General features: G+C 44.2%; 1 protein-coding gene across 6 annotated transcripts; it reads right to left on the reverse strand.

The window, feature by feature from the left end:
• Nucleotides 1–5306: 5306 nt before the first annotated feature.
• On the reverse strand, nt 5307–24800 carry LOC147269455 (uncharacterized). 6 transcript variants are annotated; one of them, XM_086185146.1, is made up of 45 exons: nt 24636–24800; nt 23636–23752; nt 23244–23385; nt 22992–23104; nt 22600–22741; nt 22348–22460; nt 21955–22097; nt 21704–21818; nt 21312–21453; nt 21063–21175; nt 20659–20823; nt 20390–20486; nt 20084–20215; nt 19728–19840; nt 19337–19486; nt 18907–19003; nt 18601–18732; nt 18245–18357; nt 17854–18003; nt 17424–17520; nt 17117–17248; nt 16761–16873; nt 16372–16521; nt 15942–16038; nt 15634–15765; nt 15278–15390; nt 14887–15036; nt 14457–14553; nt 14149–14280; nt 13793–13905; nt 13402–13551; nt 12972–13068; nt 12665–12796; nt 12309–12421; nt 11918–12067; nt 11488–11584; nt 11180–11311; nt 10824–10936; nt 10433–10582; nt 10006–10099; nt 9694–9825; nt 9338–9450; nt 8938–9096; nt 7854–8064; nt 5309–7765 (listed from the first exon to the last, which is right to left on the reverse strand). In XM_086185146.1, exons 1-44 carry the CDS (start codon nt 24717–24719, stop codon nt 8038–8040), a joined length of 5358 nt encoding a protein of 1785 aa, XP_086041272.1. In that variant the 5' UTR covers nt 24720–24800; the 3' UTR covers nt 5309–7765; nt 7854–8037. The 6 variants fall into 6 exon arrangements, with proteins under 6 accessions (XP_086041281.1, XP_086041272.1, XP_086041262.1 ...); XM_086185136.1 differs by having other exon boundaries at nt 5309–7732; nt 10003–10099; XM_086185129.1 differs by having other exon boundaries at nt 5309–7749; nt 10003–10099.
• Between the last annotated feature and the right edge of the window lie 1073 nt (nt 24801–25873).

Genomic DNA, 25873 nt, shown 5'->3' on the forward strand with positions numbered 1-25873 from the left:
GACGTACAACACAAGCAAGAATTTAGACTTAATTAAGGAAAAGCCCATAGGAAGCGCAAAAGTGCTTCAGTTGTGATTTGGTCACAGGTACTTCCATCTAGTGGCAGAAGAAGTGTCGCCCCCCCCCCCCCCCCCTTAAAATATACTGTAGTAAAGAGCTGGCAGCAGGGGGCCACAGCAGAAGTTACTTTTTAAGTTGACAGACATTTTGCTTCGAGGCCTGTTCCACCAAGTCCGAGCCAGATACTCCAAGAGATATTATTTGTGTTCTCACAGATTGAAGATGATTCTGCGCATTACGTTACTTTTACTGTCCACACTCTGTGTGATATGTGTTGGACAAGGCTTACGGCCTATGGATGATGAGACCCACAGTGTTGTACTGAAGGTACTCAAGGGAGAATTTGATGTCCCTGTTGCAGACAGGACAAAAACTCAACGGGCAGCTCTTGTCAGAGTATGGAGAAACAGGCACCAGTATCCCTTAAGTGATGACGGAAAATCCATTTTGTGCAACGGGAAGATTGTGGTCAAGAAGTCTGATATCCAGGATCTTGCCAAGAAAGGATTTGATGCCACTAAAGGTTCTAATGCCCAAAAAGTTAACATCAGACTGAGAGAGAAGTACTCCGGGTTAAGTGAGAAAGCTGTTCAACTAGCATTTCATTCATCCAGACAGTGCCAGTTGTTGAGGGCAAAATTTCCAAACAGACCACCTTTGAAGCCGATTACAGCTAAACAGGTTCAGGAAAGACACCAAATCGACCTACTTGACATGACAGGATGGAAAGTTACACATGGGAGAGTGACCTACAAATATGTCCTCACGGTACAGGATGTGTTCAGTCGATGTGTGTGGTTGAAACCATTAAAGGGGAAAAGCAGTCACGAAATAGCTCGGCATTTGGAAGATATTTATATGGAGCATGGACCACCCAAGATCTTACAACACGACCAGGGGTGTGAGTTCAAAGGCGCCGTGCAAAGGCTAATGGACAGCATGAACGTAAAAGTCATCCAAAGCTCACCTTATCACCCTCAAAGCCAGGGAAAGGTTGAGAGAATGCACAGAGCACTGAGGAAGAAGATCCTGTATGATCTCATTAACGTGGAAAGAAGAGGTGTGAACTGGGTAAGCCATTTACCCAAATATGCTCAAGTCCTCCATGAAGATCCGAAAAAACAGTTGGGTTGGATGACACCATTCGACGTATATTATGGCCGTAAGAGCAACCACATACTTCTGGCTCAAAGCCCACATTCATCGCCTGCCACCATAGATGACTGTATGGCTAATGCAGACACACTGCTTCCTTCCAGAAAACAAATGGATTTGTTTGAAAAAAAGAGAAAAAGAGTGAGAAGAAGAGCAAAAAAATGCAACCAAGCATTGCAATGAAAAAATGATTCAGAAAGCATCTACTGCAAATCCTCCATCCATCTATAATGTAAACGATGAAGTTTTGGTTCGAATTAGGTGCAAGAACAATAGACTCACAAAGAAACATGCTGTTCTAAATGGAGTCATTGTGAAGAGAAATCTCAAACTATCCAGGTACAAAGTGAAGTATACACCTGTTGGGAAAACAGCTTGTAGCCTTAAGTGGTTTTCAGTCAAAGACATAACCAGTGGTGAAGAACGCAGGCGACAGAAGTAAAAAAAAAAGAAATTTCTGGATTCCCTATACACATGAGAACCGGTTAGTGTCATTTAGCTCATCCAATTCCTCCATAGAACTCGATCCACAGCCCAATGGTGATTGTCAGTTTGCAGCACTTGCTGACCAGTTGATGAACCTTGGGATATTTCGGTCATCTACATCCCTTAGGCAAGAAATTGTCATGGATTTGCAGTCAAATCCTCAAACAACACATGGAACCCCACTGGCTCATTATGTGGAGGGGAACTGGGATACTTACCTACAGAGCATGGGTCAGCAAGGCACGTATGGGGACCACATCACACGGCAAAGAGCCTCTGAAATGTTTAATGTGCAGGTGCTTATAATTTCAACTCTGGGTCCAGATGCAACATCTCTCATATCGCCTTCAAACACTTACAGTGACAATTTGCCGCTTCTCATTCTCTGCCATATCGCCGAAGGTCATGGAGAGCACTATGTTAGTCTCAGGGGACCAGCTAGTCAATACACTGACTCAATTCAGGAGGCAGAAAGAGAAAGGATATATCGTGATACTGTTGAGGCCGAACTCTCCAATATTGATGAGGCCGAAGTCCCTGATCTTGATGATGCTGAACTCTGCCGTCATGGTGACTACTCTTTGGTCCCCTCTCTTCTGGTAAAAATAATTGAATTTACCTGCAATGAAGGTGCCATATTTTTATTCATTAGACTGGATTAGATTATATTTTATTGTGGTTATACAGTGAATGGGTACACAGCTTCTGGAGCACACGCCAGGTAGGATTCACGCTGACCTTACCCATCCAAACCACTCACTAATTATTCATCCGCTTTATTTTTTTGCTTTTCTTTTCAGTTTTGATATAAAGTGATTGTGAGTACTAAAAAAAGAGCTCACAAATGAACTGTACTATTATCATATGTGGAACCATTGGTTGTTATGTATCCCCTTTGCATTCAATTGTTCCCAAAGCTCTTAATGATATATATCAGTTTTATTGTAAACCTGCATCACTAACAGTGTTTCTTGTTTTCAATGCAGCTTGTTGTCAAGAAACACCCAAATAACTTTTTACTATGTGGCTGACTTTAGTGGTTTTTGAGGCAGCATTGTTTATGTAGATTACCAAAATGATTGATTAACTGTACATAACTATATTAATAACTAAAAAAAAGACACTTTGTTTGTGTGTGTGTGTGTGTGTTTGTGTGTAAAAGGGTGATGCAATTATGATCTATATAGATGCTGCCAGGAAGGGTCAACTTTCAATTCTTTTGTTTTTTTTTCTTACTATTTCAATGTTAGATCTGATGTTCCCCCTTGTTTTGTTTGGGTGCAGGTGGGAGATGAGTTGCTTACATCAGATCTAAATTTTATACATTCTTGAAATTGTAAACCAACCCTTGTTCTGTTGCATTACTGTCTCATTTGACTGGTGATGCTGCAATCCAATGCAAGTCTGAGGCCTTCTCTATAATTCTAGTTGTGTTTTAGTGCATCTGATCAAGGAAACATAGACAGAATTAAAGCTGCAAGCAGCGTTGTTAGGGCCTGAGCCCCTCCGCAGGCCGCGCAGGGGCTCAGGCTTGACACCGGCCCGAATCCAACGGTGTGAGAATGAAATCGGTGCGACCTGTAGTTGAGGAGATAGAAGCCTCAGTGCGATGCTTGGTATGAGTGCTGAGCTGAGAGCTGCCCTTTAAATAAACCCTCCCCCCCTGCTCTCTACCAGCTTTGTCAGACTGGAGCGCAGAGGAGGACTGAGACAGTTTTACTGTTTCAAAGCCTAATAACTCCTCAGATCCTGGCCCAAAGTGTCATCAAATAGCATAGTCTTGTAGGCATTTTTGTCAGGAATCCAACGGTGTGTTTCTCTAAGCTATGGGAGTTGTAGTTTAGATGTGATCAGTGATTGTTTGAGACTATGTACCTGAGAGGAGATCTGCTCCCCATTGACTTCCATTATAAGTGACAAAAGTGTCCCAACTTTGAGGGCTTATAAAATGGGAACGGTGTGGGTTATAATGTAGCCTTTCTCAACTTTTGATCCTCAAAGTGTCTTGAGTCATGTGTTCAATTTTTGAAGCCATCGCATGAACGGTCTAGGAGGAAATAGTTTTTGTTTGGGGAGTGTTATCGGCCAAAATTGAACATTTATGTGCAATTTGTGCGCATGCAGTTGGAGTTAGAGCAGTGGTAGGTGTGTCTGATTTGTGCGTCTCAACGAGACGAATCCAACGGTGTCTGTCCCGTTTCTGTGGGACATTGTACGCCGTTGCTACTGGCCATTTAGTGTTTTTTTCTGTCCCTAGGTGGCGCTATTGACTTTTCCCACATTTTTTCTTCGGAATATCACATTTTTCGCCGTTGCCGACGTGTGTGCCAAAATTCGCAAAAATCTGAGCATGTTTAGAGGGTCAAATTAATCCTCAGTGAGAACCTTCATGGGCACGGGGAGAACATTGGAAACTGGCTGGCGGATTCAAACCTAGAACCATCTTGCTTTGTGGCAACAGCTCCAACCACTACACCATCATGTTGCCCTCTTATATAACAATGTCTTGCAATTCTTAACTGCCTTTTGATAGCGAATGCTATACACAACCCTTGTTATACAAATTGCAGGCAAAGACCATCCTGGAGAGAAATGAATATGATGACTGTGGATGGAGGTATGCTAACCTACCCATCCACTTCCATTCATTGTGCTAGGCTAACTAGCATGCAAACAGTGGAGAGAAGGTTATCTAATTCACTGGCTCTTGAGATGATGATCACCTTTATAAATGCAACAGAGTGCAAAAGAAAAAAGTGTGACATCTGCTGTAATTGAATCTTGATAAACCAGCTTGTACAGGCAATTAGGCCGTTTGTGATGAGGAATGTTTTACCAGTGCTTCAGTCATTTTTTTTTATTTTTGTTTTTCCTTTGGAACATAATTTTTATGTGAAATGCTGTGACTTTCACATCACATTTTTTTCATATCCTGTATGTACAGTATGTCAGGTCAGATAACCCCGACCAAGGCAGTTCTGTTGATGATGTGTTCATCTGACATGAGATTAGCTGCAGGGTCGGAGCATCAACCATGGAACAGCATAATTCATTTTGGAGTTGACCTGAATCACATTTGCAGATGCGGGAATCATCCTTTGCATGCGTTAACATTGAGAAGCATTAATTGATGGAACGTTCAAAGGCTATAGTGGGTGACATCACCACATGAGGGAAAGGTGTTAAACTGGTCTCAAAAGCTCAAGTTTAACTTGTCCTCAGGGTTACAAACATCACTCCATACTGATAAGTGGAATGCAAATCTGTCTCCTTTCCCATGGATTTTTTTTTTTCCGATTGCAATCCAAATTTAGCTTGTATGCATTCTTTTGCTGTGTACTTGTTTAGACTCCACTGATTAAAAACTTTATCAAGCCTCAAGAATGAGTGGGTGTAGGAAACCGAGATAGGTGGAGCCTTAACCAACAGTGCAAACATTCTGAAGTGTATCCTGCCTTCTGTGTTAAATATGTCCATTCCACCTGTCTCTGTGGTCAAAGGACAATAAACTGAAGACCAGACACCAACAAATATACCACCTAGACAGTAACTGTTAAGAGGAGCAACAGCATGAGCTCGTTTGCTTGGTCAGGCTGCTCACTCTGGAGTTCATCCTTAAAATTCATTAGTGCTTCATGTTCTTCATATATTGACATATTTCAAATTGGGAATATTCTTAAAAAAAAGGCCTTAGTAACACAACATGTACTTGTGAGTGCTGTCATCTTAATGCAATACTTCAGAATAAGGATAGGATTTATGTTGCTTTCAATAGATTGAGTTTCTTTTTTAAAAAAAAATTCTTGAAACAGTTGAAAATGTGTGACCTGCACTATTAAAAATTTATACTGACATACTTTATGATTTAGCATTTTTCCTTTCTCTTTATTTTCTGTACCATTGTTCATGACATATATGGCTGTGCAGTCATTGTAATTACTTTATGGGGGGGGGGGTTGAGTTGATCATATGGGATAGAAAAAATGTTTTTTTTCTTGTAAATGTGTAAATACCATATTTGTTGCTGGTACTTAAACTAAGCAGCACGGTGGCGCAGTCGTGAGCACTGTCGCCTCACAGCAAGAAGGTTCCGGGCTCAAGCACAGGATCTTTCTGTGTGGAGTCTCCATGTTCTCCCTGTTCCTGTGTGGGTTCTCTCTGGTACTCCAGCTTCCTCCCACAGTCCAAAGACATCAAGAGGGGACGAGGCTGATTGATACTCTAAATTGACTGTAGGTGTGACTGTGAGTGTGAATGGTTGTCTGTCTCTATGTGTTGGTCCTGCAATGGACTGGGGACCTGTCCAGGGTGAACCCTGCCTTGAACCTGAAGACTGGCTAGTCTCCAGCCCCCCTGCAACCCTTAACAGGATAAGCGGAAGAAAATGGCTGGATGGATGGATATTAATAATTAAATAAATTAGATTTCATTACTCCACCATGTCTGCAGTCTATCTCTCTATCCATCCATTTATCCGTCTATCCATCGATCTATCCATCTATCTCTATCCATCCATCCCTCTCTATCTCTCCATCTCTCCTCTGACGTTCATTAACATTCTTCATTAGCGTTCTTAATTAGCATTAGCATTCCAGTGTAGCTAAGCTCCTTTATCAGAGGGCTTCTCTTTGAAAACCTCTGTTCCAGACTCGCTGTCCTCTGCCTCCTCAGATGCTGAAACTGTCAGACATCCTAAAACGTGTCTGGAGAATTATGGATGAGATTCACCTCTAGTAGCTAAAAGAAAGATGAGCACTGCAACGCAGTAATAGCAGGTAGTTGTGACGGATCCCTGGCTGCTCAGTAACACCCACATTGAGTGGTTCGGGCAGGCTGACTGGCTAGGACTCAAATCTGACTTCAAAAGGAGAGCCCTCCCTCTCTATATAACAGTACATGACAAACTTTTCTGCATGTAATTACTAGTGTGCTTCAGGGCTGTAATGATTACCAGAAGCTATGAATGAAAAACCTATTGAAGTATTTCACAGAGTGGGGCAGAATCATAAATTCTAATAAATGAAAAGGATGTCATTTGGGATGCGACCATCCATCTAGTGGATGTGACGTTGCTGCATGTGGACAGAGAGCATGGTGGGAAGCTTCACAGGTTGACCCTTGGGACTGTGTCATCCTCCCATGAATTATCTGGAGTAAATAACAGTGATTTTAGAGGAGGTCAGAAAGCTCCAGCAACACTTTAAGTTCATCAAACAACTTTAGTGGACCAATGCATTTCACCCTGTGGCCTTCAATCAGGGTCATCAAGAAACACGTTGCAGATGTAACTTCTATGGACATCCATGGTTCCAAGCCAGTGCAAATGATGTTTTTATTTTAAGCGCCCTTTAACCAGCATATGAACTTGCTCTCCACCTGTATCTGCAAGTGCTAAAGGATGTTAACAAAGCGTAGTCTGACACAACCATGGCGCAGTGCTAATTTGTGAAACCAGAAGGTGTTTGCGCCATAGACCAAGAAGAAACTGGTCTTTTGTCAGTTGCGAGAAGGGCTGTTTAAAGGGCGCATCAATCAGATGTGTAGAGGCACAGCATTGCAATGTGGTTTTACTCATGCCCAAAAATGTGGAAACAATTGCTGCCACATCCCCAGCCCTGCTTCAGCCCCCTCCCCCGAGCCTGTCTGTTATTTTGGAGCCTCTCACTCAGCATCGCTTCAAACCTTTGGAGGGTGTGGGACGAAAGTTCCTCTCTCCTGAAATGGCATCGCTCTGACTTCTGACAGCAGCTGAGATAGGGATTTCTCAATAGGCACTGTCAGTTCATTCGGCCTGTATTTAATTTCCTCCTGGGTTTACAAAGGTTTCACTGGACTGTGGAGGCGATTTGGGCCTATTTGGCTGACAGCGGTTGAAGGCTCACTCCGTAGCATCAGGGCCCCGTTTAAGGGTATGGTTGTAGGATGTTTCAGGCCCATCCTTGGCACATGTGGTGCCTGAGGCTGCGGTTGCAGGACTGGATTCACTTGTATAGCCGACTGGACCTGCTTCCACAGAAATTAGTCTGCAATCTGGGAGTGGATAGTACCTGTCATCATAAAATGCTGAGCAAAGTTATAAAAGGAACATTTGGTGAGTTAACATAATACTTAGTTCTTTGACAATGGAGTGAGGTGTTTCATCAACACTTACGTCTTGAACGGAGGAAGAAATCTGTGGAGAATACCTTGAGTCAGCTGTGTTTTCATGGGAGGTTGACCTGTTTGTGATGAGACAGACGTGCTGTCATTGGAGCTTTCCTTAGTTGGCCACGCTCAGGCGCTTCCTATAGAAAAGACCTCCCTGATTACGTGAAGTTCCTCAATGTTCTCTTCTTTCATTTGGAGCCTTGGAGTTGAGATGTCTGAAAATTAACATGAAACATTGTGATAGTCACATTGAAAATACTTCTGGAGAAAAACATTGTGTTTGAGTTGTCATGAGTGTAAATTGAAACTTAATTTGAATGTAATATTTCTCCATGTTGCATGAGCCAATGGTTCTGAGCACTGTATTGAGGTTCACTCTTCTGTGGCTGAAGGTGTGTTAATCAGTGGAATCACCTGTGAAAGTGTTTGGTTGGAAGGAAAACCTGCATACACACGGCTCTCCATGGCACATGGTTCCCTACCCATGTTTTAAAGGGTTCAAAGGAAGTATTTAATTAATAAGAGGTGCTTATTTGGACAACAAAAGTTAGGCAAATGGACTAATGGAGTGCGCGAGCACACACACATGCACACTCACAACACACACACACACAAAAGAAGGGGGGGGACCTCCAAATGGCTTCACACATATCCCCGATATGGAAAATGTGTACGACTGGCTTGGTATTGTGTTTCTAAGTATTAGAGAATCAACCGTTAAAAAAAAAAAAACTCTTGAGCAAGAACGCAGTTCTGAAGTTCTTGTTTGCTATCTGTCCAGCCTGGCAGACACGCAAATATGAGCAAAGACTAGAAAAGCAGTCAGGTGATTCTGCCGGTTCGGAACTTGCCACAACAATCATGGCTATCCATTCATTTCCTACTGCTTTTCCTTTGAAGGGGGTGGAGCCTATCCCAGCAGCCTTCAGGCAAAAAGTGGAGTTCGCCCTGGACAGGTCAAAAGTCCATAGCAGGGCCAACACATATAGACAGACAACCTTTTGCAACATGGAGAAATATTACATATAGAAACAACAAGTGAAGAAAGGATTAAAAATAGACTCTTCATTCTCTTGTTAGTTTCTTACCTCCATTTCCTTCGATTTCTCCTTCCGTCTTTCTTCCTCGTACTCCCGATTCATGCGTGCCCTCTCCATGGCCACCCTCCTGTAATCTTCGTCTTCCCACAATCGCTGCATCTCTGCCTCCTTTGCCTCCTTTGCCTTCTGGAGGCGCTTCTCCTCAATCTGACAGGACAAACATAAACACACATCCAAAAGGTTTGTAGGGAAAAGAAACTCCAGGTGACGGTTGGACATGAACTACCACAGCAAGCAAGGCTGAAACGTGGCTGTTACTTTGAGAAACAATCACACCTGCATCAGAACAAATTTCTATAAAAGGAATGACCAGTCCAAAGACTCTGTGGGCCTCAAGAAGCCAGTTCCACCATGTAGCTGGCTGGACCAACACTGTTTAGAGTTTTACCTGCTTTTTGAGTGCAGCCTTGTGCTCCATTTCATTGTCCATTCTCTGCTGGACTTGCTTTTTAGTGAAGCAGTTGTTCATGTCAATGTCAAGGGTTTGGAGATGGTTTGAACCTGCAAAAGGAAGAACAGGCACATGTTATACGGTAAATCTTTTCTTTCTGAGGGAATTCTTCCTCAAGTTGATGCGGACCTCACTAAACAGTAAGAGCAGGCTGCACTGATTGGTAACACAGAGCACTACAGGGCCATTTCACCTGGGAGTGAAGGCAAATTAAGTGTTAAAGGGCTATGGTTACAGCACCAGGCAGCCTGTCACTGGTGTCTCTGATATAATAAATGCAGATGCTACATTACCATCCACCCCCTGACTGGGGTTGCGGTTTTGTGTCCCCCTGGTCATCTGAGCAGGCGTGGCTCCCCTCTGGTGGTGGTTGTCCAGGCTGTGGTGGACCTCCTCATACAGCCTCTGCATGTCCCTGAGGTCGGCTGGCCAGGAGAATTAGATATAAGAACCATGAGTTATCATTCGTGACTGCAACAAAACATGATTGTGTAGGAAAAAAATCTTGTTTACCAAAAACACAACTGATTATTTTTCAAAAAGACAAAAATAAATGTTGGCTGTACTAAGATTTCCTTTGCTTTCTCTGAGAGGGGACCTACCACCATTTTCAGCCCGGGGGTCACAGCTGCTGTAGTCCATTCCCTGCATGGCCTCAGAACCCCCTGATCCCTCAAGAGGAGTTCGCTGCTCTTGCTCCTGGATGTGCAACACAGAGGTTTCATTATCACACAACAATCCTCAATTGATGGAATCAAAAAAAGTGAGCTTCTCGTTATCAGTGGTTCATGCTGTCCAGTTAAAAAGTGCAATTATCTCTAGTTAACAGACGGATGCATGAGGTCAAACACTTTTCATCTAATGAACCGTTCTGCTCTTAAAATTCATGCAACATGGAGAAATATTACATCCTCTGTGCTGAACATTGTCCATAAGTGGACCAACAGAGAAGTTTGCTGCTGGGTCAAAGTAGAAACAACAAGTGAAGAAAGGATTAAAAATAGACTCTTCATTCTCTTGTTAGTTTCTTACCTCCATTTCCTTCAATTTCTCCTTCCGTCTTTCTTCCTCGTACTCCCTGGCCATGCGTGCCCTCTCCTTGGCCACCCTCCTGTCTTCTTCTTCTTCCTCCAGTCTCTGCATCTCCATCTCCTTTGCCTTCTGGAGGCGCTTCTCCTCAATCTGACAGGACAAACAAGAACACACATCCAAAAGGTTCATAGGGAAGAAAAACTCCAGGGGACGGTTGGACATGAACTACCACAGCAAGCAAGGCTGAAATGTGGCTGTTACTTTGAGAAACAATCACACCTGCATCAGAACAAATTTCTATAAAAGGAATGACCAGTCCAAAGTCTCTGTGGGTCTCAAGAAGCCAGTTCCACCATGTAGGTGGCTGGACCAACACTGTTTAGAGCCTTACCTGCTTTTTGAGTGCAGCCTTGTGCTCCATTTCATTGTCCATTCTCTGCTGGACTGGCTTCTTCGTGAAGCAGTTGTTCATAGCGAAACGAGGGGTTTGGAGATGGTTTGAACCTGCAAAAGGAAGGACAGGCACATGTTATACGGTAAATCTCTTCTTTCTGAGGGAATTCTCCCTCAAGTTGATGCGGACCTCACTAAACAGTAAGAGCAGGCTGCACTGATTGGTAACACAGAGCACTACAGGGCCATTTCACCTGGGAGTGAAGGCAAATTAAGTGTTAAAGGGCTATGGTTACAGCACCAGGCAGCCTGTCACTGGTGTCTCTGATATAATAAATGCAGATGCTACATTACCATCCACCCCCTGACTGGGGTTGCGGTTTTGTGTCCCCCTGGTCATCTGAGCAGGCGTGGCTCCCCTCTGGTGGTGGTTGTCCAGGCTGTGGTGGACCTCCTCATACAGCCTCTGCATGTCCCTGAGGTCGGCTGGCCAGGAGAATTAGATATAAGAACCATGAGTTATCATTCGTGACTGCAACAAAACATGATTGTGTAGGAAAAAAATCTTGTTTACCAAAAAACAACTGATTATTTTTCAAAAAGACAAAAATAAATGTTGGCTGTACTAAGATTTCCTTTGCTTTCTCTGAGAGGGGACCTACCACCATTTTCAGCCCGGGGGTCACAGCTGCTGTAGTCCATTCCCTGCATGGCCTCAGAACCCCCTGATCCCTCAAGAGGAGTTCGCTGCTCTTGCTCCTGGATGTGCAACACAGAGGTTTCATTATCACACAACAATCCTCAATTGATGGAATCAAAAAAAGTGAGCTTCTCGTTATCAGTGGTTCATGCTGTCCAGTTAAAAAGTGCAATTATCTCTAGTTAACAGACGGATGCATGAGGTCAAACACTTTTCATCTAATGAACCGTTCTGCTCTTAAAATTCATGCAACATGGAGAAATATTACATCCTCTGTGCTGAACATTGTCCATAAGTGGACCAACAGAGAAGTTTGCTGCTGGGTCAAAGTAGAAACAACAAGTAAAGAAAGGATTAAAAATAGACTCTTCATTCTCTTGTTAGTTTCTTACCTCCATTTCCTTCAATTTCTCCTTCCGTCTTTCTTCCTCGTACTCCCTGGCCATGCGTGCCCTCTCCTTGGCCACCCTCCTGTCTTCTTCTTCTTCCTCCAGTCTCTGCATCTCCATCTCCTTTGCCTTCTGGAGGCGCTTCTCCTCAATCTGACAGGACAAACAAGAACACACATCCAAAAGGTTCATAGGGAAGAAAAACTCCAGGGGACGGTTGGACATGAACTACCACAGCAAGCAAGGCTGAAATGTGGCTGTTACTTTGAGAAACAATCACACCTGCATCAGAACAAATTTCTATAAAAGGAATGACCAGTCCAAAGTCTCTGTGGGTCTCAAGAAGCCAGTTCCACCATGTAGGTGGCTGGACCAACACTGTTTAGAGCCTTACCTGCTTTTTGAGTGCAGCCTTGTGCTCCATTTCATTGTCCATTCTCTGCTGGACTGGCTTCTTCGTGAAGCAGTTGTTCATGGCGAAACGAGGGGTTTGGAGATGGTTTGAACCTGCAAAAGGAAGGACAGGCACATGTTATACGGTAAATCTCTTCTTTCTGAGGGAATTCTCCCTCAAGTTGATGCGGACCTCACTAAACAGTAAGAGCAGGCTGCACTGATTGGTAACTCAGAGCACTACAGGGCCTTTTCACCTGGGAGTGAAGGCAAATTAAGTGTTAAAGGGCTATGGTTACAGCACCAGGCAGCCTGTCACTGGTGTCTCTGATATAATAAATGCAGATGCTACATTACCATCCACCCCCTGACTGGGGTTGCGGTTTTGTGTCCCCCTGGTCATCTGAGCAGGCGTGGCTCCCCTCTGGTGGTGGTTGTCCAGGTTGTGGTGGACCTCCTCATACACCCTCTGCATCTCCCTGAGGTCGGCTGGCCAGGAGAATAAGATATAAGAACCATGAGTTATCATTCGTGACTGCAACTAAACATGATTGTGTAGGAAAAAATCTTGTTTACCAAAAAACAACTGATTATTTTTCAAAAAGACAAAAATAAATGTTGGCTGTACTAAAATTTCCTTTGCTTTCTCCGAGAGGAGACCTACCTCCATTTTGAGCCCGGGGGTCACAGCTGCTGTAGTCCATTCCCTGCATGGCCTCAGAACCCCCTGATCCCTCAAGAGGAGTTCGCTGCTCTTGCTCCTGGATGTGCAACACAGAGGTTTCATTATCACACAACAATCCTCAATTGATGGAATCAAAAAAAGTGAGCTTCTCGTTATCAGTGGTTCATGCTGTCCAGTTAAAAAGTGCAATTATCTCTAGTTAACAGACGGATGCATGAGGTCAAACACTTTTCATCTAATGAACCGTTCTGCTCTTAAAATTCATACAACATGGAGAAATATTACATCCTCTGTGCTGAACATTGTCCATAAGTGGACCAACAGAGAAGTTTGCTGCTGGGTCAAAGTAGAAACAACAAGTGAAGAAAGGATTAAAAATAGACTCTTCATTCTCTTGTTAGTTTCTTACCTCCATTTCCTTCAATTTCTCCTTCCGTCTTTCTTCCTCGTACTCCCTGGCCATGCGTGCCCTCTCCTTGGCCACCCTCCTGTCTTCTTCTTCTTCCTCCAGTCTCTGCATCTCCATCTCCTTTGCCTTCTGGAGGCGCTTCTCCTCAATCTGACAGGACAAACAAGAACACACATCCAAAAGGTTCATAGGGAAGAAAAACTCCAAGGGACGGTTGGACATGAACTACCACAGCAAGCAAGGCTGAAATGTGGCTGTTACTTTGAGAAACAATCACACCTGCATCAGAACAAATTTCTATAAAAGGAATGACCAGTCCAAAGACTCTGTGGGCCTCAAGAAGCCAGTTCCACCATGCAGCTGGCTGGACCAACACTGTTTAGAGCCTTACCTGCTTTTTGAGTGCAGCCGTGTGCGCCATTTCATTGTCTATTCTCTGCTGGACTGGCTTCTTCGTGAACCAGTTATTCATGGCGAAACGAGGGGTTTGGAGATGGTTTGAACCTGCAAAAGGAAGAACAGGCACATGTTAAACGGTAAATCTCTTCTTTCTGAGGGAATTCTCCCTCAAGTTGATGCGGACCTCACTAAACAGTAACAGCAGGCTGCACTGATTGGTAACTCAGAGCACTACAGGGCCATTTCACCTGGGAGTGAAGGCAAATTAAGTGTTAAAGGGCTATGGTTACAGCACCAGGCAGCCTGTCACTGGTGTCTCTGATATAATAAATGCAGATGCTACATTACCATCCACCCCCTGACTGGGGTTGCGGTTTTGTGTCCCCCTGGTCATCTGAGCAGGCGTGGCTCCCCTCTGGTGGTGGTTGTCCAGGTTGTGGTGGACCTCCTCATACAGCCTCTGCATGTCCCTGAGGTCAGCTGGCCAGGAGAATAAGATATAAGAACCATGAGTTATCATTCGTGACTGCAACAAAACATGATTGTGTAGGAAAAAAATCTTGTTTACCAAAAAACAACTGATTATTTTTCAAAAAGACAAAAATAAATGTTGGCTGTACTAAAATTTCCTTTGCTTTCTCCGAGAGGAGACCTACCTCCATTTTGAGCCCGGGGGTCACAGCTGCTGTAGTCCATTCCCTGCATGGCCTCAGAACCCCCTGATCCCTCAAGAGGAGTTCGCTGCTCTTGCTCCTGGATGTGCAACACAGAGGTTTCATTATCACACAACAATCCTCAATTGATGGAATCAAAAAAAGTGAGCTTCTCGTTATCAGTGGTTCATGCTGTCCAGTTAAAAAGTGCAATTATCTCTAGTTAACAGACGGATGCATGAGGTCAAACACTTTTCATCTAATGAACCATTCTGCTCTTAAAATTCATGCAACATGGAGAAATATTACATCCTCTGTGCTGAACATTGTCCATAAGTGGACCAACAGAGAAGTTTGCTGCTGGGTCAAAGTAGAAACAACAAGTGAAGAAAGGATTAAAAATAGACTCTTCATTCTCTTGTTAGTTTCTTACCTCCATTTCCTTCAATTTCTCCTTCCGTCTTTCTTCCTCGTACTCCCTGGCCATGCGTGCCCTCTCCTTGGCCACCCTCCTGTCTTCTTCTTCTTCCTCCAGTCTCTGCATCTCCATCTCCTTTGCCTTCTGGAGGCGCTTCTCCTCAATCTGACAGGACAAACAAGAACACACATCCAAAAGGTTCATAGGGAAGAAAAACTCCAGGGGACGGTTGGACATGAACTACCACAGTAAGCAAGGCTGAAATGTGGCTGTTACTTTGAGAAACAATCACACCTGCATCAGAACAAATTTCTATAAAAGGAATGACCAGTCCAAAGTCTCTGTGGGTCTCAAGAAGCCAGTTCCACCATGCAGCTGGCTGGACCAACACTGTTTAGAGCCTTACCTGCTTTTTGAGTGCAGCCGTGTGCGCCATTTCATTGTCTATTCTCTGCTGGACTGGCTTCTTCGTGAACCAGTTATTCATGGCGAAACGAGGGGTTTGGAGATGGTTTGAACCTGCAAAAGGAAGAACAGGCACATGTTAAACGGTAAATCTCTTCTTTCTGAGGGAATTCTCCCTCAAGTTGATGCGGACCTCACTAAACAGTAACAGCAGGCTGCACTGATTGGTAACACAGAGCACTACGGGGCCATTTCACCTGGGAGTGAAGGCAAATTAAGTGTTAAAGGGCTATGGTTACAGCACCAGGCAGCCTGTCACTGGTGTCTCTGATATAATAAATGCAGATGCTACATTACCATCCACCCCCTGACTGGGGTTGCGGTTTTGTGTCCCTCTGGTCATCTGAGCAGGCGTGGCTCCCCTCTGGTGGTGGTTGTCCAGGTTGTGGTGGACCTCCTCATACAGCCTCTGCATCTCCCTGAGGTCAGCTGGCCAGGAGAATAAGATATAAGAACCATGAGTTATCATTCGTGACTGCAACTAAACATGATTGTGTAGGAAAAAATCTTGTTTTCCAAAAACACAACTGATTATATTTCAAAAAGACAAAAATAAATGTTGGCTGTACTAAGATTTCCTTTGCTTTCTCCGAGAGGAGACCTACCTCCATTTTGAGCCCGGGGGTCACACCTGCTGTAGTCCATTCCCTGCATGGCCTCAGAACCCCCTGATCCCTCAAGAGGAGTTCGCTGCTCTTGCTCCTGGATGTGCAACACAGAGGTTTCATTATCACACATCAATCCTCAAATGATGGAATCAAAACAAGTGAGCTTCTCGTTATCAGTGGTTCATGCTGTCCAGTTAAAAAGTGCAATTATCTCTAGTTAACGGACGGATGCATGAGGTCAAACACTTTTCATCTAATGAACCATTCTGCTCTTAAAATTCATACAACATGGAGAAATATTGCATCTTCTGTGCTGAACATTGTCCATAAGTGGACCAACAGAGAAGTTTGCTGCTGGGTCAAAGTAGAAACAACAAGTGAAGAAAGGATTAAAAATAGACTCTTCATTCTCTTGTTAGCTTCTTACCTCCATTTCCTTCTGTTTCCTCTTCCATCTTTCTTCCTCGTACTCCCTATTCATGCGTGCCCTCTCCATGGCCACCCTCCTGTCTTCTTCTTCTTCCTCCAGTCTCTGCATCTCAATCTCCTTTGCCTTCTGGAGGCGCTTCTCCTCAATCTGACAGGACAAACAAGAACACATCCAAAAGGTTTGTAGGGAAAAGAAACTCCAGGGGACGGTTGGACATGAACTACCACAGCAAGCAAGGCTGAAACGTGGCTGTTACTTTGAGAAACAATCACACCTGCATCAGAACAAATTTCTATAAAAGGAATGACCAGTCCAAAGACTCTGTGGGCCTCAAGAAGCCAGTTCCACCATGTAGGTGGCTGGACCAACACTATTTAGAGCCTTACCTGCTTTTTGAGTGCAGCCGTGTGCGCCATTTCATTGTCCATTCTCTGCTGGACTGGCTTCTTCGTGAACCAGTTGTTCATAGCGAAACGAGGGGTTTGGAGATGGTTTGAACCTGCAAAAGGAAGGACAGGCACATGTTATACGGTAAATCTTTTCTTTCTGAGGGAATTCTCCCTCAAGTTGATGCGGACCTCACTAAACAGTAACAGCAGGCTGGACTGATTGGTAACACAGAGCACTACAGGGCCATTTCACCTGGGAGTGAAGGCAAATTAAGTGTTAAAGGGCTATGGTTACAGCACCAGGCAGCCTGTCACTGGTGTCTCTGATATAATAAATGCAGATGCTACATTACCATCCACCCCCTGACTGGGGTTGCGGTTTTGTGTCCCCCTGGTCATCTGAGCAGGCGTGGCTCCCCTCTGGTGGTGGTTGTCCAGGTTGTGGTGGACCTCCTCATACAGCCTCTGCATGTCCCTGAGGTCGGCTGGCCAGGAGAATTAGATATAAGAACCATGAGTTATCATTCGTGACTGCAACAAAACATGATTGTGTAGGAAAAAATCTTGTTCACCAAAAAACAACTGATTATTTTTCAAAAAGACAAAAATAAATGTTGGCTGTACTAAGATTTCCTTTGCTTTCTCCGAGAGGAGACCTACCTCCATTTTGAGCCCGGGGGTCACACCTGCTGTAGTCCATTCCCTGCATGGCCTCAGAACCCCCTGATCCCTCAAGAGGAGTTCGCTGCTCTTGCTCCTGGATGTGCAACACAGAGGTTTCATTATCACACAACAATCCTCAATTGATGGAATCAAAAAAAGTGAGCTTCTCGTTATCAGTGGTTCATGCTGTCCAGTTAAAAAGTGCAATTATCTCTAGTTAACAGACGGATGCATGAGGTCGAACAGTTTTCATCTAATGAACCGTTCTGCTCTTAAAATTCATACAACATGGAGAAATATTGCATCTTCTGTGCTGAACATTGTCCATAAGTGGACCAACAGAGAAGTTTGCTGCTGCGTCAAAGTAGAAACAACAAGTGAAGAAAGGATTAAAAATAGACTCTTCATTCTCTTGTTAGCTTCTTACCTCCATTTCCTTCTGTTTCCTCTTCCATCTTTCTTCCGCGTACTCCCTATTCATGCGTGCCCTCTCCTTGGCCACCCTCCTGTCTTCTTCTTCTCCCTCCAGTCTCTGCATCTCCATCTCCTTTGCCTTTTGGAGGCGCTTCTCCTCAATCTGACAGGACAAACAAGAACACACATCCAAAAGGTTTGTAGGGAAAAGAAACTCCAGGAGACGGTTGGACATGAACTACCACAGCAAGCAAGGCTGAAATGTGGCTGTTACTTTGAGAAACAATCACACCTGCATCAGAACAAATTTCTATAAAAGGAATGACCAGTCCAAAGACTCTGTGGGCCTCAAGGAGCCAGTTCCACCATGTAGCTGGCTGGACCATCACTGTTTGGAGCTTTACCTGCTTTCTGAGTGCAGCCGTGTGCGCCATGTCATTTTCCACTTTCTGCTGGTCATGCTCCTTTGGGAACACATTCCCCCTGGCAAAGCGAGGGGTTTGGAGATGGTTTGAACCTGCAAAAGGAAGGACAGGCACATGTTATACGGTAAATCTTTTCTTTCTGAGGGAATTCTCCCTCAAGTTGATGCGGACCTCACTAAACAGTAAGAGCAGGCTGCACTGATTGGTAACACAGAGCACTACAGGGCCATTTCACCTGGGAGTGAAGGCAAATTAAGTGTTAAAGGGCTATGGTTACAGCACCAGGCAGCCTGTCACTGGTGTCTCTGATATAATAAATGCAGATGCTACATTACCATCCACCCTCTGACTGGGGTTGCGGTTTTGTCTCCCTCTGGTCATCTGAGCAGGCGTGGCTCCCCTCTGGTGGTGGTTGTCCAGGTTGTGGTGGACCTCCTCATACAGCCTCTGCATGTCCCTGAGGTCGGCTGGCCAGGAGAATTAGATATAAGAACCATGAGTTATCAATCGTGACTGCAACAAAACATGATTGTGTAGGAAAAAATCTTGTTTACCAAAAAACAACTGATTATTTTTCAAGAGACAAAAATAAATGTTGGCTGTACTAAGATTTCCTTTGCTTTCTCTGAGAGGAGACCTACCTCCATTTTGAGCCCGGGGGTCAAAGCTGCTGTAGTCCATTCCGTGCATGGCCTCAGAACCCCCTGATCCCTCAAGAGGAGTTCGCTGCTCTTGCTCCTGGATGTGCAACACAGAGGTTTCATTATCACACAACAATCCTCAAATGATGGAATCAAAAAAAGTGAGCTTCTCGTTATCAGTGGTTCATGCTGTCCAGTTAAAAAGTGCAATTATCTCTAGTTAACAGACGGATGCATGAGGTCGAACAGTTTTCATCTAATGAACCGTTCTGCTCTTAAAATTCATACAACATGGAGAAATATTGCATCTTCTGTGCTGAACATTGTCCATAAGTGGACCAACAGAGAAGTTTGCTGCTGCGTCAAAGTAGAAACAACAAGTGAAGAAAGGATTAAAAATAGACTCTTCATTCTCTTGTTAGCTTCTTACCTCCATTTCCTTCTGTTTCCTCTTCCATCTTTCTTCCGCGTACTCCCTATTCATGCGTGCCCTCTCCTTGGCCACCCTCCTGTCTTCTTCTTCTTCCTCCAGTCTCTGCATCTCCATCTCCTTTGCCTTTTGGAGGCGCTTCTCCTCAATCTGACAGGACAAACAAGAACACACATCCAAAAGGTTTGTAGGGAAAAGAAACTCCAGGAGACGGTTGGACATGAACTACCACAGCAAGCAAGGCTGAAATGTGGCTGTTACTTTGAGAAACAATCACACCTGCATCAGAACAAATTTCTATAAAAGGAATGACCAGTCCAAAGACTCTGTGGGCCTCAAGGAGCCAGTTCCACCATGTAGCTGGCTGGACCATCACTGTTTGGAGCTTTACCTGCTTTCTGAGTGCAGCCGTGTGTGCCATGTCATTTTCCACTTTCTGCTGGTCATGCTCCTTTGGGAACACATTCCCCCTGGCAAAGCGAGGGGTTTGGAGATGGTTTGAACCTGCAAAAGGAAGGACAGGCACATGTTATACGGTAAATCTTTTCTTTCTGAGGGAATTCTCCCTCAAGTTGATGCGGACCTCACTAAACAGTAAGAGCAGGCTGCACTGATTGGTAACTCAGAGCACTACAGGGCCATTTCACCTGGGAGTGAAGGCAAATTAAGTGTTAAAAGGCTATGGTTACAGCACCAGGCAGCCTGTCACTGGTGTCTCTGATATAATAAATGCAGATGCTACATTACCATCCACCCTCTGACTGGGGTTGCGGTTTTGTCTCCCTCTGGTCATCTGAGCAGGCGTGGCCCCCCTCTGGTGGTGGTTGTCCAGATTGTGTTGGACCTCCTCATACAGCCTCTGCATCTCCCTGAGGTCGGCTGGCCAGGAGAATAAGATATAAAAACCATGAGTTATCATTCGTGACTACAACAAAACATGATTGTGTAGGAAAAAAATGTTGTTTACCATAAAAAATGGTTATTTTTCAAAAAGACAAAAATAAACGTTGGCTGTACTAAGATTTCTTTTGCTTTCTCTGAGAGGAGACCTACCTCCATTTTGAGCCCGGGGGTCACAGCTGCTGTAGTCCATTCCGTGCATGGCCTCAGAACCCCCTGATCCCTCAGGAGGAGTTCGCTGCTCTTGCTCCTGGATGTGCAACACAGAGGTTTCATTATCACACAACAATCCTCAAATGGTATAATCAAAACAATTGAGCTTCAAGTGGACCAACAGAGAAGCTTGCTGCTGGGTCAAAGTAGAAACAACAAGTGAAGAAAGGATTAAAAATAGATTCTTCATTCTCTCTTTAGCTTCTTACCTCCGTTTCCTTCTGTTTCTTCTTCATTAGTTCATTCTGGAATTCCGTCACCATGCATTGCATCACATCCAAAAAGATAATGTAATTTTCCCTTTCCTCTTCTTCTTCCTTCAGTCTCTTCCTCTCCTTCTTCTGCCTTCCTCTTTGATCATCCTTCTCTTGCATCTGACAAGACAAACAAAAACACACTTGAAGGGAAAAGAATATCCAGGTGACGGTTGGACATGAACTACCACAGCCAGCACGCCTGAAGCATGGCTGTTACTTTGAGAAACAATCAAATCTGCATCGGAACAAATTTACATATCAGGAACGTTAAGACTGACCAGTCCAAAGTCTCTGTGGGCCTCAAGAAGCCAGTTCCATCACACAGCTGGTTGGACCAACACTTTTTAGAGCCTTACCTGCTTTCTGGGTTCAGACCTGTACTCCATTTGATCATCTTCCTGCTTCCTGACGAGCGTCATAGGGGCTATTTTACGCCCAGCAAACCAAGGGGCTTTGGGATGGTGTGAACCTGAAAAAAGAAGAAAATAGGGAAACTCTGAATGGTGACCAAATGATCACAAATAAAACAAGATTTTAAAATATTCATAATTTTGCAAAGTTCTTGTTGCTGCTTTTCTTAGGCCATGCAAATACTTGGGACGTACTATTGAGGTTTTTGTTTTGTTTCCTCAGTGGAGCTCCACATCCACCTCGACCCAATGGGTCATAGATGCCCCAGTCAGGTTCACGCTCTTCCGGTTTCTTCGTCTTCCTCTCCTGTTCCTTCTGGAGTTGCTTCTCCTCAATCTGACAAGACAAAAAATAACACACATCCAAAGGGTTTGTAAGGAAGAAAATCTCCAGGAGACGGTTGGGCATGAACTACCACAGCAAGCAAGGCTGAAACGTGGCTGTTACTTTGAGAAACAATCAAACCTGCATCAGAACAAATTTCTATTAGAGGAACGTTAGGACCGACCAGTCCAAAGACTCTGTGGGCCTCAAGAAGCCAGTTCCACCATGTAGCTGGCTGGACCAACACTGTTTAGAACCTTACCTGCTTTTTGAGTGCAGCCCCGTACTCCATTTCAATATTCACTCTCTGCTGGTCATGCTCCTTGGGGAACACATTCCCCCTGGCAAAGCGAGGGGTCTGGAGATGGTGTGAACCTGCAAAAAGAAGAAAAAAGCGAGACGTTGCATGGTGAGCATATGATCACAAATCAAACAAGATTTAAAAATATTTATAATTTCACACAGCTTGTTGTTGCTGTTTTTTTCTAAGGCCAAGCAAATATATAGGACGTACTACTGAGGTTTTTGTTTTGTTTCTTCAGTGGAGCTCCACATCCACCTCGACCCAATGGGTCATAGATGCCCCAGTCAGGTTCACGCTCTTCCGGTTTCTTCGTCTTCCTCCCCTGTTCCTTCTGGAGTTGCTTCTCCTCAATCTGACAAGACAAAAAATAACACACATCCAAAGGGTTTGTAAGGAAGAAAATCTCCAGGGGACGGTTGGGCATGAACTACCACAGCAAGCAAGGCTGAAACGTGGCTGTTACTTTGAGAAACAATCAAACCTGCATCAGAACAAATTTCTATTAGAGGAATGTTAGGACCGACCAGTCCAAAGACTCTGTGGGCCTCAAGAAGCCAGTTCCACCATGTAGCTGGCTGGACCAACACTGTTTAGAATCGTACCTGCTTTTTGAGTGCAGCCCCATACTCCATTTCAATATTCACTCTCTGCTGGTCATGCTCCTTGGGGAACACATTCCCCCTGGCAAAGCGAGGGGTCTGGAGATGGTGTGAACCTGCAAAAAGAAGAAAGTAGCGAGACGTTGCATGGTGAGCATATGATCACAAATCAAACAAGATTTAAAAATATTTATAATTTCACACAGCTTATTGTTGCTGTTTTTTTCTAAGGCCATGCAAATATATAGGACGTACTACTGAGGTTTTTGTTTTGTTTCTTCAGTGGAGCTCCACATCCACCTCGACCCAATGGGTCATAGATGCCCCAGTCAGGTTCACGCTCTTCCGGTTTCTTCGTCTTCCTCCCCTGTTCCTTCTGGAGTTGCTTCTCCTCAATCTGACAAGACAAAAAATAACACACATCCAAAGGGTTTGTAAGGAAGAAAATCTCCAGGGGACGGTTGGGCATGAACTACCACAGCAAGCAAGGCTGAAACGTGGCTGTTACTTTGAGAAACAATCAAACCTGCATCAGAACAAATTTCTATTCGAGGAATGTTAGGACCGACCAGTCCAAAGACTCTGTGGGCCTCAAGAAGCCAGTTCCACCATGTAGCTGGCTGGACCAACACTGTTTAGAGCCTTACCTGCTTTTTGAGTGCAGCCCCATACTCCATTTCATTTTTCACTCTCTGCTGGTCATGCTCCTTGGGGAACACATTCCCCCTGGCAAAGCGAGGGGTCTGGAGATGGTGTGAACCTGCAAAAGGAAGAAAAAAGCGAGACGTTGCATGGTGAGCATATGATCACAAATAAAACAAGATTTAAAAATATTTATAATTTCACACAGCTTGTTGTTGCTGTTTTTTTCTAAGGCCATGCAAATATATAGGACGTACTACTGAGATTTTTGTTTTGTTTCTTCAGTGGAGCTCCACATCCACCTCGACCCAATGGGTCATAGATGCCCTGGTCAGGTTCACGCTCCTCCGTTTTCTTCCTCTTCCTCTCCTGTTCCTTCTGGAGTTGCTTCTCCTCAATCTGACAAGACAAAAAATAACACACATCCAAAGGGTTTGTAAGGAAGACAATTTCCAGGGGACGGTTGGGCATAAACTACCACAGCAAGCAAGGCTGAAACGTGGCTGTTACTTTGAGAAACAATCAAACCTGCATCAGAACAAATTTCTATTAGAGGAACGTTAGGACCGACCAGTCCAAAGACTCTGTGGGCCTCAAGAAGCCAGTTCCACCATGTAGCTGGCTGGACCAACACTGTTTAGAACCTTACCTGCTTTTTGAGTGCAGCCCCGTACTCCATTTCAATATTCATTCTCTGCTGGTCATACTCCTTGGGGAACACATTCCCCCTAGCAAAGCGAGGGGTCTGGAGTTGCTTCTCCTCAATCTGACAAGACAAAAAATAACACACAAGCAAATGGTTTGTAGGGAAACGAATCTCCAGGGGATGGATGGATGTACAGCACAGGGTTTAAAGTCATTACAAAAATCCTCAGTTAACAGTAATCAACATGAAGGACTTTGTATTCATCAGTGGTCAATGAGGTCCAGTTGCAAGGTACAATTATCTCTTTCAGACAGATGCATGTTAGCTTTTGTCTCTAAGTGAAAAAAGGAAATGTCATGTATTTTTAAGAAAACTGATTTGCTGCTTAACTGCTAATTGCTGTTATGAAATTTAGTTTTCAACCTGTTGTTCTAAAGTTGATTATTTGAGTTTTTGTCTCTGGAAAGTGATGACACCCAGTCTGGATTGGAAGACTATGGTGCTCATCAAAGGAAGGTAGACATTATCTGATGTCTGATATCACAAGATGTGGTATTTGCCTTTTCTCCATTGTATTAAGACCTCTCCGTTTCACTTTCAATTCTATTCTATTTTTCATGTTGATTCTATGTTTTCATGTTTCTATTTTACTATTTTATTCCTTGTAAATTTTTACATCACCAGCACTGGGAGCTTCAGTATTTGCAATAAAGTTCTATTTGATGCTATTCTACTCTATGGTCATATCAGGACCCTTTCTGAAAGACTATCCAGTGTAGAACCCCTGGAACTCTCTCAGAGTCTGCATATTTACTGCAGGGACAGGGTGACTGACATTTCAGCTGGCCTCCTCCTGAGAGCCAACGTTGCCCCTGGGTGGGCTGGTGAAGTGCCCTGGTATTACAACCTGACAATATGGTAAAAGCTACAAATAATTTCCAAATGTATGAATCTTATTCATCCAGGACCTGGACTCAGCTCATCAACTATGATTTTCATTCACCTGTGTTATCTGGTCAGGTTGGTCCTGCAGAAAACTGAGTTTTCCTCCAGTTGCTCTCAGCCACTGCTTCCTTAGGATGTTCATCTATATCAGACTAACACTAGATGATAGGCTGGCTCACCAATAGAGCCAAGAAACAATCGTGGAGAAATTCTGTAGACTGTATAGTTCATAGTTCGTTATTGTTGAAGACTACCACTTATAAAGGATTTTCAGAAACTTCAATAACCAGATGAATGAGAGTGAATTCTGTTCATCTTCTGGGAAAACCTGAGATCACTGGCACCGTGCAGCACATCACTGAACCCCACAGTTCACTGATCTTCCAAAAATCCAAGATGGCTGCCAGCGCTGTCAGGGTGCTCTGAGTTCACTCTGAGTTGTAGAGCTGTTAAGATTAGACCTCTGCTCACCTCAGCCTGGCCTTAATCCTGCTACAGCCTGGACCTCTGCTATTCCCTGGACCAGTTGCAACAATTGCGGTTGTGTACCTGACCTGGTGCCTAACCAACATTTGACTCTGCCAAATACTATAACAATGACCTGGTCCTAAGAAACTATGGAATTATCAGTGCTGGTACTGATGTCCTCCTGTGGGACAGTCTCAATAACTGTACACAGCTTCATTTATGGTGTGTGTGCTGATATTTCTGTGTCCTTGTGAAAACCCTCACTGCAGTGTTGTGAACCAGTTGGAGATTGTTGATGGATTTCTGTGGCAGTCAGGAAAATAAGGAGTCACAGTAGTCAAGATTGCTGGAAACACAATCTTGAACAAGCAGCGTTGTTAAGACCTGAGCCTCCCTGCGGCTGCGGTCGGGTGCCAATCGGCGGCCCAAATCCAACGGTGTAATTGGCAAATCCCTGGGCTTTGTAGTGTAGGAGCTACAAGCCTGAGTCTGATGCAGAGTGTGAGTGCAGAGCTGAGAGCTGGCCCTTTAAGAACCCCTCCCCTGCTGCACTGCTGACAATTTGTCCAAATTGTGGACATTCTGTTCTAGATAGGTGAGGGGCATGAGCGTAGGAATTTTGTGTGTTGATGAGTCGAGTCCAACGGTGTTGGTCCTATGTCTGTGGGACAGTCATAGTAGTAGGGAGTAGTTATGGCGCTCCAAATTTTGTTTTAGTTTTGTCAGTGCCTAGGTGGCGCTATTGAGTTTTTCCAAAAATTGTTTTTAGAATATGGAATTTTTCGCCAGATCTGATGTGGGTGCCAAAATTCAGCGAATTTCAAGCAT

The sequence above is a fragment of the Aulostomus chinensis genome, chromosome 2, assembly GCF_037954235.1.
Source record: "Aulostomus chinensis isolate RoL2024-O1b breed Wild chromosome 2, RoL_Achi_v1.0, whole genome shotgun sequence".
Lineage (NCBI taxonomy): Eukaryota > Metazoa > Chordata > Actinopteri > Syngnathiformes > Aulostomidae > Aulostomus > Aulostomus chinensis.